Genomic DNA, 11764 nt, shown 5'->3' on the forward strand with positions numbered 1-11764 from the left:
GCAAATTTACGTAACCGCTTATGGATCACGCCCTTCATCGAGGAGTCTATCGGAATTACTACTGGAGTTAGCCTTAACTCCAACTTTAAACCCTCCTACCTATTGTATCTATAAGTATTTAACCATCTATCTAACCAACGACCTCCATAAAGTATCTCACCTAACCTCCATTCTTATATCTCGAAAACCATAGACAATCTGAGAACTGATAGGCACCATGTCCCAAATGTTTGAAGTTATTCGAGCTAGCACCTGCTCGCTGCCTCAATACTCCCAGGCCGTCAAATATAACGGCGTGGTATACTGTTCTGGTGATATTGGTGCCCTTCCTGGAACTGACTGGGAGCTGGCTCAGGGAACAGCAAAAGATAGAGCTGTAAGTATTCTCTTGTGCTGCTTGATAAAACTCGCCATTTATGGGTCCATCTGTGAAAATATTCTAACCCAAGACTGAAAAATAGAGGCAAGCCCTTCGGAATCTCTCTACTGTTCTCGAGACCGCTGGGAGCCGACTTGAGAATGTTTTCAAGATTACCATCTACATAACTACGATGAAAAACTTCGGTCTGGTAAATGAGGCGTATGATGAGTTCTTTACTTGGGCCAAAAAGCCAGTAAGTTTTATCCTCGAATTTGCATTCCGGTGCAGCCTCTGCGCATCGGCAAAGCGGAAGTTGATGCTTAAGCAGGCAAGATGTTGTGTGGCTGTACATGAGCTACCCCTCGGGACGGATGTCGAGATTGAGTGCAGCGCCCATCTGAACTAGCGTTAGCTTCCAGGCGGTATGGTGTGTCACTGGAGCTGCTCTTTTGAAGGGATATTATAGTCCGATTTGGCTGGGACGTCCGGATAAATAGGCCCTAGGGGCGGTGAATGTCTCTTCTAAATAGATTAGCCAAGGCCACCTAGGTAAAGTGGCGCGTCAAAAGTCTACTTTCAACAGATATTTAAGATAAAACTTTAGATAATTAAGTATATCTCTTATAACTAGATTGGAACGCACTGTGGCCTTAATATAAGGCATCTGCTCATTCTACACATCTTTTTACTACTCCAGCGCTGACGGCGAGACTCTTATAAATAGGGCAAGATTAGCTTACTAAAAATAACACATTAAGATCTATCTTAAAATCCTCCCTAATCGTCTTTTTATAGCTAGTATGACATTTTATTTTGTTTTATTTAATTTGATTTTAAGTTCGATGCCACATCTCGTGGGTTAAACTGGACGAAAATGGGACAAGCCCAGCAGCACTTCACGGCCAAGGTAGAATATGATATAGGATCCAACTCCACATTGGGTCATTTCTAGTCGAAAGTGGGAAACATAATAGTGAAAGACTCGTGCGAAAGGTGTTGCTATGTGAACGCGTCCTTCGAGCCGTCATATCACTACATCCGATGGACCATATGCCCTTGGCACTTTTCGCCTCTATTCTGTGTCTTCCAGCCATCGCTCACAAATTTGCTTCTTCCTTATCGAATTCAACTCTGTTCGTACTGAAGAGGGTTATCAGCACGGCGTATTCAATATAAGTACCTCAGTGGAAGGAGCAGTACTCACCATGCGCCAATCTGCTCCAATCCAACCTCAACAACGTCGCCATCCTTAAGCCAAGTTTGGGGATTGCGGCACATTCCTACGCCAGCGGGCCTGGTTTTGGGTAAGCCTAAAGCTGCATTTCGTTTCTCAAGTGTTTCTGGGGCTACTTACGTTCCTGTGAAAATGAGGTCTCCAGCCATGAGCGTCACACCCCGGCTCAGCAAGGAGATGACTTTCCTGACTCCAAATATCATTTCTGCAGTAGAGGAATCCTTGTAGGGAAGTTAGCCAACCCTGGCCAATTCTGGCGTGTGTATTTTATATCACTAACTTGAAGAGTTTCTCCGTTGACCTTGGTCCAGATCCTGAGATTTTGGGGGTCCTTGATAACGTTACTGGTAACTACACCCGGTCCGTAAGGTGCCCATGTGTCAAATCCTTTCCCAAGGGACCATTGACCTTCTCCTCTTTGGAGCTGCCAGTCTCGATGCGTCACATCGTTCCCGACGGCGTAGCCGAACACACAGTCAAGAGCCTCAGACTCCGGCACATCTCTGCACCTCTTTCCAATGACTATGACCATTTCGCATTCGTAGTCCACACCCGCGGTTTCCTGTGCCATGGGCGGCACTGTAATGGGATCAACTGGTCCCGAGAGGGCCGTAGGGGGTTTGTAGAAGAGGAGGGGATATTGGGGTTGTTCCATGTTCGCCTCTTTAGCGTGGTTGGCATAGTTTAGCCCTACGCACCGAACAGTCCCAACGTCTGATGGGGCTAAAGGCGGCAGCAAAAGTCGGATGTCTACTACTTGGTCTGTGACATGGTGCTTCCCGAAAATATCTCCAGTAATTATGCGGGCCCTTTTGGATCTGGAGATATCGGCGACGCCTTGCGGTAGAATGGCATCGCCATAATAAGTACCGCCATCTTTGGCGAGGAATCTAATGAGCCGCTTCATTTCATGCAATGTCAGTGAGGTGATGAATCCTAGACAAACCCGTCAGGTATGAGTGAACTCACCGAAAAAGCAGGCATTTTTTTTTTTTTCAAGTTTGCCGCTAAGATAGTTTTTCACACCTGCTGGAAACTTCGAGCGAGTAAAATGTCTAAAGGCTTTGTGGGGTAGGGGAAGCAAGTTGAGGTGTGGTGGTAAGAATAGGCGAGGCAGATGACTATCCAAGCTTGGATCTCATCTCTGTCTCAGCGGTGGGTGGGCGCCGAGATCCGTGCTTCGCCGGGTTATTTATATTATTTCTCCTTTGCGAAACAAACGGCTTTAGCAAATGGAGGCTCCGGTGTATTGGATTCTATCTCCGACATCCCCCCGTGCTGATGTGTCATAGGCGGATTATGTAGCCAGAACATGTGGCGGGGTGGCCAGCTTAGCTCAACACATAGATTAGGGTGTGAAGCGTACGGAAACTCGGTGCTGGCATCTACATCCGCGACTGCCGGAAGCAGTTAGTAGTGCGAAGCCACCAGATACGTTCTTGTGGGATGGTCTCATATTTTTGAAATGCCTTTGCTCGGACACCAACTTTGTTGCGATGAAGCAAAGCGACACCATGGTGCAAGCAAAGACGAGCTGTGGAAATTAATTTGCCTGTCTGGGAATGTGGACTTCAGATGTTCAAGGCTCCCTAGCTTGCTTTAGACACCTACGTTAATCTGGGCGGTGATAGCATGCTTGCCGTCATATTTAAGCCAATTAGACGAGGCCCCAGCAGCCACAGTAACCCGTTTCCCTATACCTACAGTATTGCTAAATAGGGTTGTAATCAGAAGGGCGCAAAACCCGGGAGTTCAGACACTCAGCGGTGACAACGGCGGAGCACATGCGACCCCTGGTCCCACTGATTATGGTGCAACCGATTAGTCGTGCAGAATGACCAAGACTTTCGTTACAAAACAGAAATCTCAGCGCTAAAGCCTAGTGGTAGAAGGCGCAAAGCCAAATCTTCAGCGATTAGCTCTATTACTAAATACCTCATAGAAGGGACAGGGCGGAAGCGGCCCTGACTCAAGACTGCACCCTAGGCTGCTTCTCGCGCGCGCACATTCAACGGAATGAACGACCAGACCTGATCCACGTTACAGTCGGCGATAGCAAGCGTAAAAATAATACCGTATAAAGGATGCGTTTGATAAAGCAGTATATTAGTCACACTCTCCCACACTAAAGGTATATTTACCTTCCCGCCCCCAATGGTCTCCAAGCATGACAAGATCGTCTGTCTAAGAATCTTAAGCACTTCACCGCCCAATCCAGGTTGAAATCATCATGCAGAGAGCCGAGCCGTTTAAGATCGACCAGTGGAGTCAGTAAACCTAGCTCGAAGTGTTCTTTTACTAACAGCTAACGAATTTTCCTTCCGGTTTTTAGTGGAGGAGTATGGGGTTCGTCAGCCCTTCGGACAAGATCACCCTCCGTGTATCTGAGACTAATGTGTATCGTTGTATAGCCAGGAGCGAAAATTTGCCTCTATGGTAAGATTGTGAGAGGAGAATACAGTACCTGTGTGATACTGACGCGTATGTGGACTTTCAGACTCATTCGTGTCAGCCCTCTCTCTGAACGAGCTGCAGCAACTGGCTCCGGATGCTAGCCATGCAACCCTAGATCCAAACCTGAAGCTTACCTATGGCACGCTGCTAGGTTCTTTGCGGCTTCGAGAGCGAATTGCTAAGATTCACTCTTCACCCGAAACCCCATTAACAGCTGCTAATGTCGTTATCACACCGGGTTCCGTTATGGCAAACTATCTCGTTTTGGCTGCAATCTGTGGCCCTAGCGACCATATAGTCTGTCAGTACCCCACGTATGGGCAGCTATATCTTTTGCCAAGGTATAATGGAGTTGATGTTAGCCTGTGGGCTCTGAATGAGGATAAGAATTGGTCCTCTAATGTGGAAGAGCTTGCTAGTATGATTAAGCCTAATACTAAGGCTATTATTATTAAGTGAGCTCTCCCCTATATCCGTATGGTAACACCAGGGTGGAAACTGACAAGATAATAGCAACCCAAATAATCCTACCGGGGCTGTCATTTCTAAGGATATACTGGTGGAGATCTTGGCCCTGGCCCGAGAGCGTGGCATTGTGGTCTTCTCTGATGAGGTTTACAACCCTCTATTTCACACGAGCAACCGCCCGCCGCCTCTAGTCTCTTTGGGTTATAACCATACCATCTCAACGGGCTCTGTCTCTAAAGCCCACAGCTTACCTGGACTTAGGGTAGGCTGGGTAGTATCGCAAGATGCAGAAATCATGCAACGGATTACAACACTCCGAGACTATACGACTACCAGCGTGTCGCAACTCGATGATAGTGTTGCCGCATTTGCGTTGAGCGAGGAGGTACTACCCCGGTTAATGGAACGAAACATGACGACCTGCGCCGAAAGTATAGTCATACTCGACGAGTTCATGAAGCGCAATGCCCGGCGATGCCGATGGGCTAAGCCAGATGGGGCTGCGACGGCGTTCGTTCAAATTTTGAATGAGGACGGATCAGCGTCAGATGACGTCGCGTTCAGCAAACAGTTAGCAGAGCAAGAAGGTATCGTCGTTCTGCCTGGAGGACATTGTTTCGGTGAAGCAGGAGTAAATGATTTGAAAGGGTACATTAGACTCCCACTCGGCCATCCAAGGCTATTGGACGCTGCATTGGAGAAGCTGGAGAAGTTCATTCATAAGCAGACACACTTCTAGTGTCCACCCAAGGCTGAGAGCATAGTCGTCCAATAAGAAGATGGTTCCTATCATACCTGCACCAGTTTCCTTTACCCGAGATCGTCGACTGGTACCTTGTTAGCAGTGCCGGGGAATATTTCGTCACCTGTTGTTGTTTGTAATGTTCCTGTCTTTGTCTGTATTCCAAAGGCATTGGCAGATTGAATGTATTTTGTCTCCTCCTCTTTTCTTGGGCCTGGAGAAATGGAAGTAGTTGAGAGTCTAAGGATTTGCAGTGTTGAATGCACAGGGGCGGGTACTGAGCGAACTCTGCAGGGTCACTTCAGCAGAAAGGCGTCGCGTTATGCTCACCATACCGAGCTAGCCAGTTAAATATGAGCTGACGAGCGACGTGTCACGCCATCGGTGATGCCCACGTAAGCAGCCACATGCACTGGCCTTCCAGTCATCGGTTTGTGACTAAGGGTGGGGTAGTTGGGTATGCTGAAGCTGGTTCAAACGGTATCTAGACCTGCGCCCACCAACTACGGACTTCTCAGAAGATCAGTTCGCACCAAAAGAGTACGATCTGCTATTGTGCTACAGCAGGGAATTGACGTTGCATTGGTCCTTGTCACGAGGGTCATACGATATCGGACCGTATACCCGCTTTGACTTCTCAGCATCCTTCTGTAGCACTCAGCATTCGTCTTATGGTTTGGAACAGAATATAGGTGGCCACAATACCGTACCCCACAAGGGATGTGTTGGCGAGTTAGCTCTCGAACGTAACCTGGATCAGTTGGATCAACTTGAATAGCAGTCAAGGGCCCAGAAATAGATGCTGAGAGTGTTTGGGTGGACATGATTTGAGGCTTCAGACGGGGCTTTTCCCTGCGCCGACACCTTAGAGTGCGATCTTGTCGCAATTTGGCAACTGCAGAGCGCTTTCACGGGGACGTGGAAGTTAAGCGTCTGTGTGCGATAACAATCCGCACTAAGCTCATAGGGCCAGGTGCGCTAGGGTACCGTATTTACTCTTGGTTTCGCCTCGCTTGATTCTGTGTGACAGGCCTGCTTGAATGCCGAAGGGTGTTTGCCATTGTGGGGCGTGTCGCTCTTCGTTGGGGAGAGTTATGTAATTAACCATGACATAACAGGAGGCTTGCTTCAACCAGTCTTCTCAAAGTTTTAGGCATAATATCTTGGAGCAAATGTGTCACTTTTTAACGAGCCAGAGCCATAATCTCCGTTTTCGGCCATGAGCCGCAGACTAGTTAAATGTTTGCCAGAAGCACCATAATCCGTCTTTCTTACAACTCCGGTAGACGATCGACTGAAATTCATCCTCCAGGGTAACGGTGTCGAATACATATCTATGCAGAAACTCGTTATTGTGCGCTCTGCATGCAGATTGAGACATTGCCCCTTCCTCGTTCCGTTCCGAAAAGGCATACCCCTACATCACCGGCTTCACACGGGAACGAGTCTGTTCCCGTCCTCTCGAAACCCCGGCACAAGTACCATGACTTTGCTTCTGAAGTCGGGCACCGTCCTTATTCATAATGATGAGGATAATGTCGTGCCTACCCGAGCAGACGTCCTGCTTGAAGGAGACCGCATCTCCAAAATCGAGGCTACAATCTCACCACCTCCGTCATGCGAGGTTATAGACTGCACGAACAAGATTGTTTCTCCCGGATTTGTCGATACCCATCATCATGGGTGGCAGTCGCCTTTTAAAGGCCTCTTCGGCGACATGGATCTTCTCCCTTACTCGGCAATAAGTAGGATGAAAACCCCAATGCTGAATCTGCCGCTGATCGTGACTCAGCCCATGCCGCCGGCCGCGAGTTTACACCAGAAGACATGTTTTGGGCCAATTTATCAGGAAGCTTGGAAGCCATTGACGCCGGAACCACGGCAAACTTAGACCATGCTCACATGAATTAGTCCAAAGAACACAGTTGGTTGTCACCCACGTGTAGCATTTAACTATGCTAACAATTCATTTACTAGGCGGGTCAGCCATCGCTGGCTCTCTTTCGTCCGGCATTCGATCCATCTTCGCGTACACCCCAGTTTCCATTGTTACGGCGGGCAAACCTGAGATCAAAGTTCTCGGTTGAGACTTTGCCAGACTGGGTTATTGACACATTCGAGCAGCTCGCATCGTCAAAGTCGCTTAGTGACCCCCAGACCCGCGTGCAGTTAGGCTTTGGCTGGGACTTCTATTTCCTCCCCAAAGAGGATATAGAGACAGTTTTTCGCAAAGTCCGGTCGCTAGGGTCCAAGGTCATTACGTCTCACTTCATCAGACACCTTCTTGATGGCGACGGCAACAGCCTGGTCGCGAAGTTCGAGGATTACGGCCTCCTGCTTGATGATATGGTCTTCTCACATGCCGGTGGCGCAACCGCCGAGGATATTAAATTAATACAAGAGGCAAGCTGCCTCATCTCTGCAACTCCGAACACGGAAGAAGCTATGCAAGTTGGCCCTACCGTTCCATTTCGCAAAGAGCTGCCTGGTATTAACCAGATTTGTTCGCTCGGCGTCGACTGCCATTCTGCCACCACTAGCAGCCTGTTAAGTGAGATGCGGTTGGTTCTGCAAATGGCTAGGGGCCGAGACAGCGAACAACACATAAGGCTAGGCAGGCATCCGTCGGGCCTGAGTCGGAAGACACTGGAGGTCTTCAACATGGGCAAGATTCAAGGTGCGCGTGCTCTACGCATGTCTCAGGATATTGGCAGTATCAGTGTAGGCAAAAAGGGAGATTTGGTCATCTTCGATGTCCTTACACCGGGCATGTACCGTGCCGCCCATCGCGACCCCGTCTTGGCCATCGTTCTTCATTCAAACATTCGAGACGTTGACACAGTTTTTGGGATGGGAAGGTTAGGAAGCGAGACGGAAAGCTCCTTCCCGTAAACGCAACGGATTGGAAGCGCAACGGACAAGATTTCATCGAATCAGATCGCGAAATACGGTGGGCTGAGGTGATGGAGCGTGTCTTGGACATGCAAAGGAGGTTTGTGACGAACATGTCAGACTACAACCTATCGGAGCTTGAATCCGCCGTAAGCACGAATCGGGGGGTAAAGTAGATAACGTCTCATTGTAGTTGAGAATAACAGAGCACATGAAGTCAACATGCTTAATGTCACTCTCAGCCAAATCTCCCGGCAACGTGGAAGTAGGTTTTCGGACTGGTGTTAGCCATTTGCAGCTGATCGGCAGCATCCCGGGAGCCAAATCATAAAACCATTTTGGACGAATTACTAGCTTTGCACTTGTAATAGGCGGACCAGGGCGGGCCAGACACTCGGCATGTGGGCTGTTGATTCTGTATCACGGGCGCCGAGCATATGTGTGTCCTTTGCCTTGTCAACTACCTGGGGAACAGGTATGCTTTTTTCCCCAAGGGATCTGTGTAGCCTAGGTCAATCCTCATACTAGGTTTCGTAGAAGAAAAAGGAAAATCTGATTGAAGATGTTATCCGTGTTTTAGTTGTCAATTCGACCTTTAATGTGGCTGGCGAACATGGTGGCCTTTGGCATTAGCAGTATCGCCCATGCAGTTTCGGTGTAAGCATTGCACAATGAATGCATCCTATCTGTACATCGCTTGCAGGGTATTTACTTTATATTATTGGCCAAATCTATAAAAACAATCGCGCTTGACTGACTCCAAAGACGTTACCAATGACATGTAACGTCTCCACTGCCACAGTCTTGTGACACGTCAAGCTCCATTTGCACTTGAGCAGCATTTGTAATGGCCAGATGAGAGCACATCCTCCAAGAACGCGTTGACTTTGCTGCGTGCTTGGTCGGCCTCTTGTATCAATTTGCTGAAGGTGAAATGGAACGCTCGCTACTATCTCCGAAATCATGCTGTTGATGATCTGCGCCGAGTTGGCTTTCAAAATGTCCAAGTTTCGACACGGCGTGGACATCTGATGTGATTGTCCGTAGTCAACAAGGCTGATCATGATGTTGTGTAGTGTAATGCGTGAAACTCGCCAGTAGTTCCAAACCTTGGAGACTTGAATATCGGAGTAGTAGCTTGCCTGCATCTCTTCACCGTTTGGTGTACGCAACGTCATCTTCTTTTGAACCCACCTTGGCTCGCAACACGATTGCCAATCCGCAATCCTCGCCTCTAGGCTAACGATATCCTCAATTAGGTGGTTTAAAGAATGGATTAGGCTCGACATGCCATGCGTGCCATGTGTAAGAAGTCGAGTAGCGCGATTCCGTAGTTTTCCGACTTCAAGACTCAAAGCTGCCATCTTGGCTGCTGGTGTCTGGGAAGTCAGCATCCATAGCCACTTGTGAATAGCCTCATCCCCAAGAGTGCCGCCATCGACAGGAAGCCCCTGCATGAGCCACGGCTGTATTTGAATGACAACAGAATGCGCCAAGTCATGCGTGCGGTCCGTCCGGAACCCCTTCGCCTCCCGCATTTTTACCAGCTGCGCACATGCATTTAAATGTGACATGTTTGGGAAGCTGCTATGCCCGGTTAGATGATCCAAGACGTGCAGCAATAAAACACACGCAAGCGTCTCGTCTTCCAAGCATCTCTTGGGGTGAGCTATTGAGCCATTAATAGCCTGAAGTGCAGCTCCGTACGTGCGCCTAGCCTTTTGCAGCATGACGGCATCGTGGAATTGGTTGGCAGCCACAAACAATGACGCTGCAGAAATGGTGAGTCTTATGCAGCTGTCGGGCGGCGCTTGGTAATGGCCTGGGTTTCAGCCAACTGATTGTGGAGTGTGCGGTTCTCGTTGCGTAAATCACGAATAATTGCACTTTCGGATTTGTCAACTTGTTGTAATCGACACTGCAGCTCTTTAATGTATTGGGCTCGGCGGCGGCGAAACGCTTGCTGCGCTAGGCGGTTGCGAACTCTCCTACCGCGTTGGTTGTTAGCTTGGTTGGATCAAAGGGCCAGTTGGATTCGCACTTCTTATCCATATCCACCCCTCGGTCAGAACAACTCATTTTCAATCATTAGGTAATATTTTGCTCTCGCGTATTGTTTTAAAGATGCGGCAATGTAAGAGAAAGTGCAGGAAGCGGTGCGCCGTTTATAAGTCCTTGCCCATGGCCAAGCCGACCGTGTAAGTCTCTGTTATTCTTTTAACGAGGTCGCCCATGCTATCTGTGGGACCTGGCACCCAGCTACGGCCATGGTCAGGCTCCAAAACAGTCCAGACTACATAAGCTGCACCCCTAGTACCAATAAAGCTTAGTCCCTAATGCAAGCCGTCATGCCAGATAAAACATCAGTCACTCGGCAGTGGTATGATGAAGTTTTCATTTGTACGCTATAGCAGGACCAAGGATATCCCTCAAAGCTTTCCACGGTCTCCTGCCCCGTCAATGTAGGCGCTGCACTCAATCTCGACATCGGTCCCGAGCGGCAGTTCAAACACGGCGATGCAGCATCTGGCCTGCAAAAAGAGTTAGTGCTTCTTTTCATCGAGCATGTTGCCATGCAAACAACGTACCGGCTTCCGCTCCCAGGTAAAAAACTCATCGTATGCCTCGTTGACAAGCGCAAAGTTCTTCATTGTAGTAATGTAGATGGTGATCTTATAGACGTTTTCAAGTTTGCTTTCAGCAGCCTTCAGGATTTCTGACAGGTTTGAGAGAGCTTGCCTCTGGGTTGCGAGTTAGACGGTGCCAAATCGGAGTTTATACAGAATGAAAGATATTGTCGTGATAACTTACTGCTCTGTCTTTGGCTGTTCCTTGAGCCAGCTCCCACTCAGTACCTGGGACCGATCCGATATCACCAGAGCAATACACGGTATCGCCGTACTTGACGGCCTGGGAGTACTGCGGGAGGGCACAAGTGTTTGCTTTAACCACTTCAAATCCGGCCATGTTTACGATGGAAGAAGTTTTTGGGTGTGCAATTCCGTGCAAAGAATACAGTTTTCTTGGTGTGTTCGTCCATTTTACAAGTCTCTTTGGCCAGCTCAGCCCTTTATATCTTCATGTATGTGCTGCAGCAATGCTACTCGCATTCTTCATCCCCTTGTGCACGTAACAAGTGATGCTAGTGATCTGACGTAACAGTAGCTACGTGTCACACTGAGCGTGCTTAAAGGGTTAAAGAGAATATGATGAGCAGCAGTAGAGGGTTGATTGATTGTCTAAAGTGCGGGGTACTCTAGCCCACAGCATTTACTTGAAGCACGCAGCTGGATTACTAAGTACCGTTGTTTCCTGAGGCTCGTTGTCATGCCTGGTCTGCGACACGACGCCTTCGGTATGCTAGCTTCTTTAGGCAACAGCCACCTCATAACACCGCCCACTCTGCAACACCGCCTGCTGTACCAATTACCACTGGTAATGACATCCATTACCAGTTTTGATGGCCCGTGCACCTCTTATTTTACATCCCCTGCTCCTGGTTTAAAAGCTAATATAAAATCAAAACTAAGCTTAAATTAGCTAAAACTTAAAAGTTATTTATCTAATTATATAAAAAGGCTATAGTATTAATAAAATAATTCTAGCTAATTTA

At 48.3% G+C, this 11764-nt stretch overlaps 6 protein-coding genes across 6 annotated transcripts; 3 read left to right on the forward strand and 3 right to left on the reverse strand.

The window, feature by feature from the left end:
* Positions 1 to 226: 226 nt before the first annotated feature.
* On the forward strand, positions 227 to 942 carry FOBCDRAFT_179683 (Endoribonuclease L-PSP/chorismate mutase-like protein; the record flags this gene model as incomplete). Its single annotated transcript, XM_059608558.1, has 3 exons — positions 227 to 376; positions 462 to 614; positions 690 to 942. 3 exons carry the CDS (start codon positions 227 to 229, stop codon positions 765 to 767), a joined length of 381 nt encoding a protein of 126 aa, XP_059464586.1. The 3' UTR covers positions 768 to 942.
* A 516-nt stretch (positions 943 to 1458) lies between these two features.
* On the reverse strand, positions 1459 to 2502 carry FOBCDRAFT_271891 (uncharacterized protein; the record flags this gene model as incomplete). Its single annotated transcript, XM_054704048.1, has 4 exons — positions 1459 to 1501; positions 1566 to 1655; positions 1716 to 1816; positions 1876 to 2502. The coding sequence occupies 4 exons, from the start codon at positions 2500 to 2502 to the stop codon at positions 1459 to 1461; spliced, it is 861 nt and encodes a 286-aa protein (XP_054560023.1).
* Positions 2503 to 3825: 1323 nt separating this feature from the next.
* FOBCDRAFT_271892 (pyridoxal phosphate-dependent transferase) lies at positions 3826 to 5256 on the forward strand (the record flags this gene model as incomplete). Its single annotated transcript, XM_054704049.2, has 5 exons — positions 3826 to 3862; positions 3928 to 3941; positions 4007 to 4031; positions 4093 to 4504; positions 4563 to 5256. 5 exons carry the CDS (start codon positions 3826 to 3828, stop codon positions 5254 to 5256), a joined length of 1182 nt encoding a protein of 393 aa, XP_054560024.2.
* Positions 5257 to 6742: 1486 nt separating this feature from the next.
* Positions 6743 to 8327, forward strand: FOBCDRAFT_238465 (uncharacterized protein; the record flags this gene model as incomplete). Its single annotated transcript, XM_059610216.1, has 4 exons — positions 6743 to 7004; positions 7052 to 7169; positions 7407 to 8100; positions 8139 to 8327. The coding sequence occupies 4 exons, from the start codon at positions 6743 to 6745 to the stop codon at positions 8325 to 8327; spliced, it is 1263 nt and encodes a 420-aa protein (XP_059464587.1).
* Positions 8328 to 8882: 555 nt separating this feature from the next.
* Positions 8883 to 9725, reverse strand: FOBCDRAFT_199482 (uncharacterized protein; the record flags this gene model as incomplete). The annotated part of the gene is made up of 1 exon (XM_059608950.1): positions 8883 to 9725. One exon carries the CDS (start codon positions 9723 to 9725, stop codon positions 8883 to 8885), a length of 843 nt encoding a protein of 280 aa, XP_059467029.1.
* Positions 9726 to 10437: 712 nt separating this feature from the next.
* Positions 10438 to 11370, reverse strand: FOBCDRAFT_158053 (YjgF/Yer057p/UK114 family). The gene is made up of 3 exons (XM_054704051.2): positions 10963 to 11370; positions 10740 to 10892; positions 10438 to 10682 (listed from the first exon to the last, which is right to left on the reverse strand). Exons 1-3 carry the CDS (start codon positions 11116 to 11118, stop codon positions 10581 to 10583), a joined length of 411 nt encoding a protein of 136 aa, XP_054560026.1. The 5' UTR covers positions 11119 to 11370; the 3' UTR covers positions 10438 to 10580.
* Between the last annotated feature and the right edge of the window lie 394 nt (positions 11371 to 11764).

Source organism: Fusarium oxysporum, chromosome III (assembly GCF_013085055.1).
Source record: "Fusarium oxysporum Fo47 chromosome III, complete sequence".
NCBI lineage: Eukaryota > Fungi > Ascomycota > Sordariomycetes > Hypocreales > Nectriaceae > Fusarium > Fusarium oxysporum.

Coding starts and splice junctions, on each gene's coding strand:
- FOBCDRAFT_158053 (XM_054704051.2), bottom strand. CDS start 11,118: ATGGCCGGATTTGAAGTGGTTAAAGCAAACACTTGTGCCCTCCCGCAG. Junction 10,893..10,962: donor GAACAGCCAAAGACAGAGCA/GTAAGTTATCAC, acceptor CTCGCAACCCAG/AGGCAAGCTCTCTCAAACCT. Junction 10,683..10,739: donor TTACCTGGGAGCGGAAGCCG/GTACGTTGTTTG, acceptor CTCTTTTTGCAG/GCCAGATGCTGCATCGCCGT.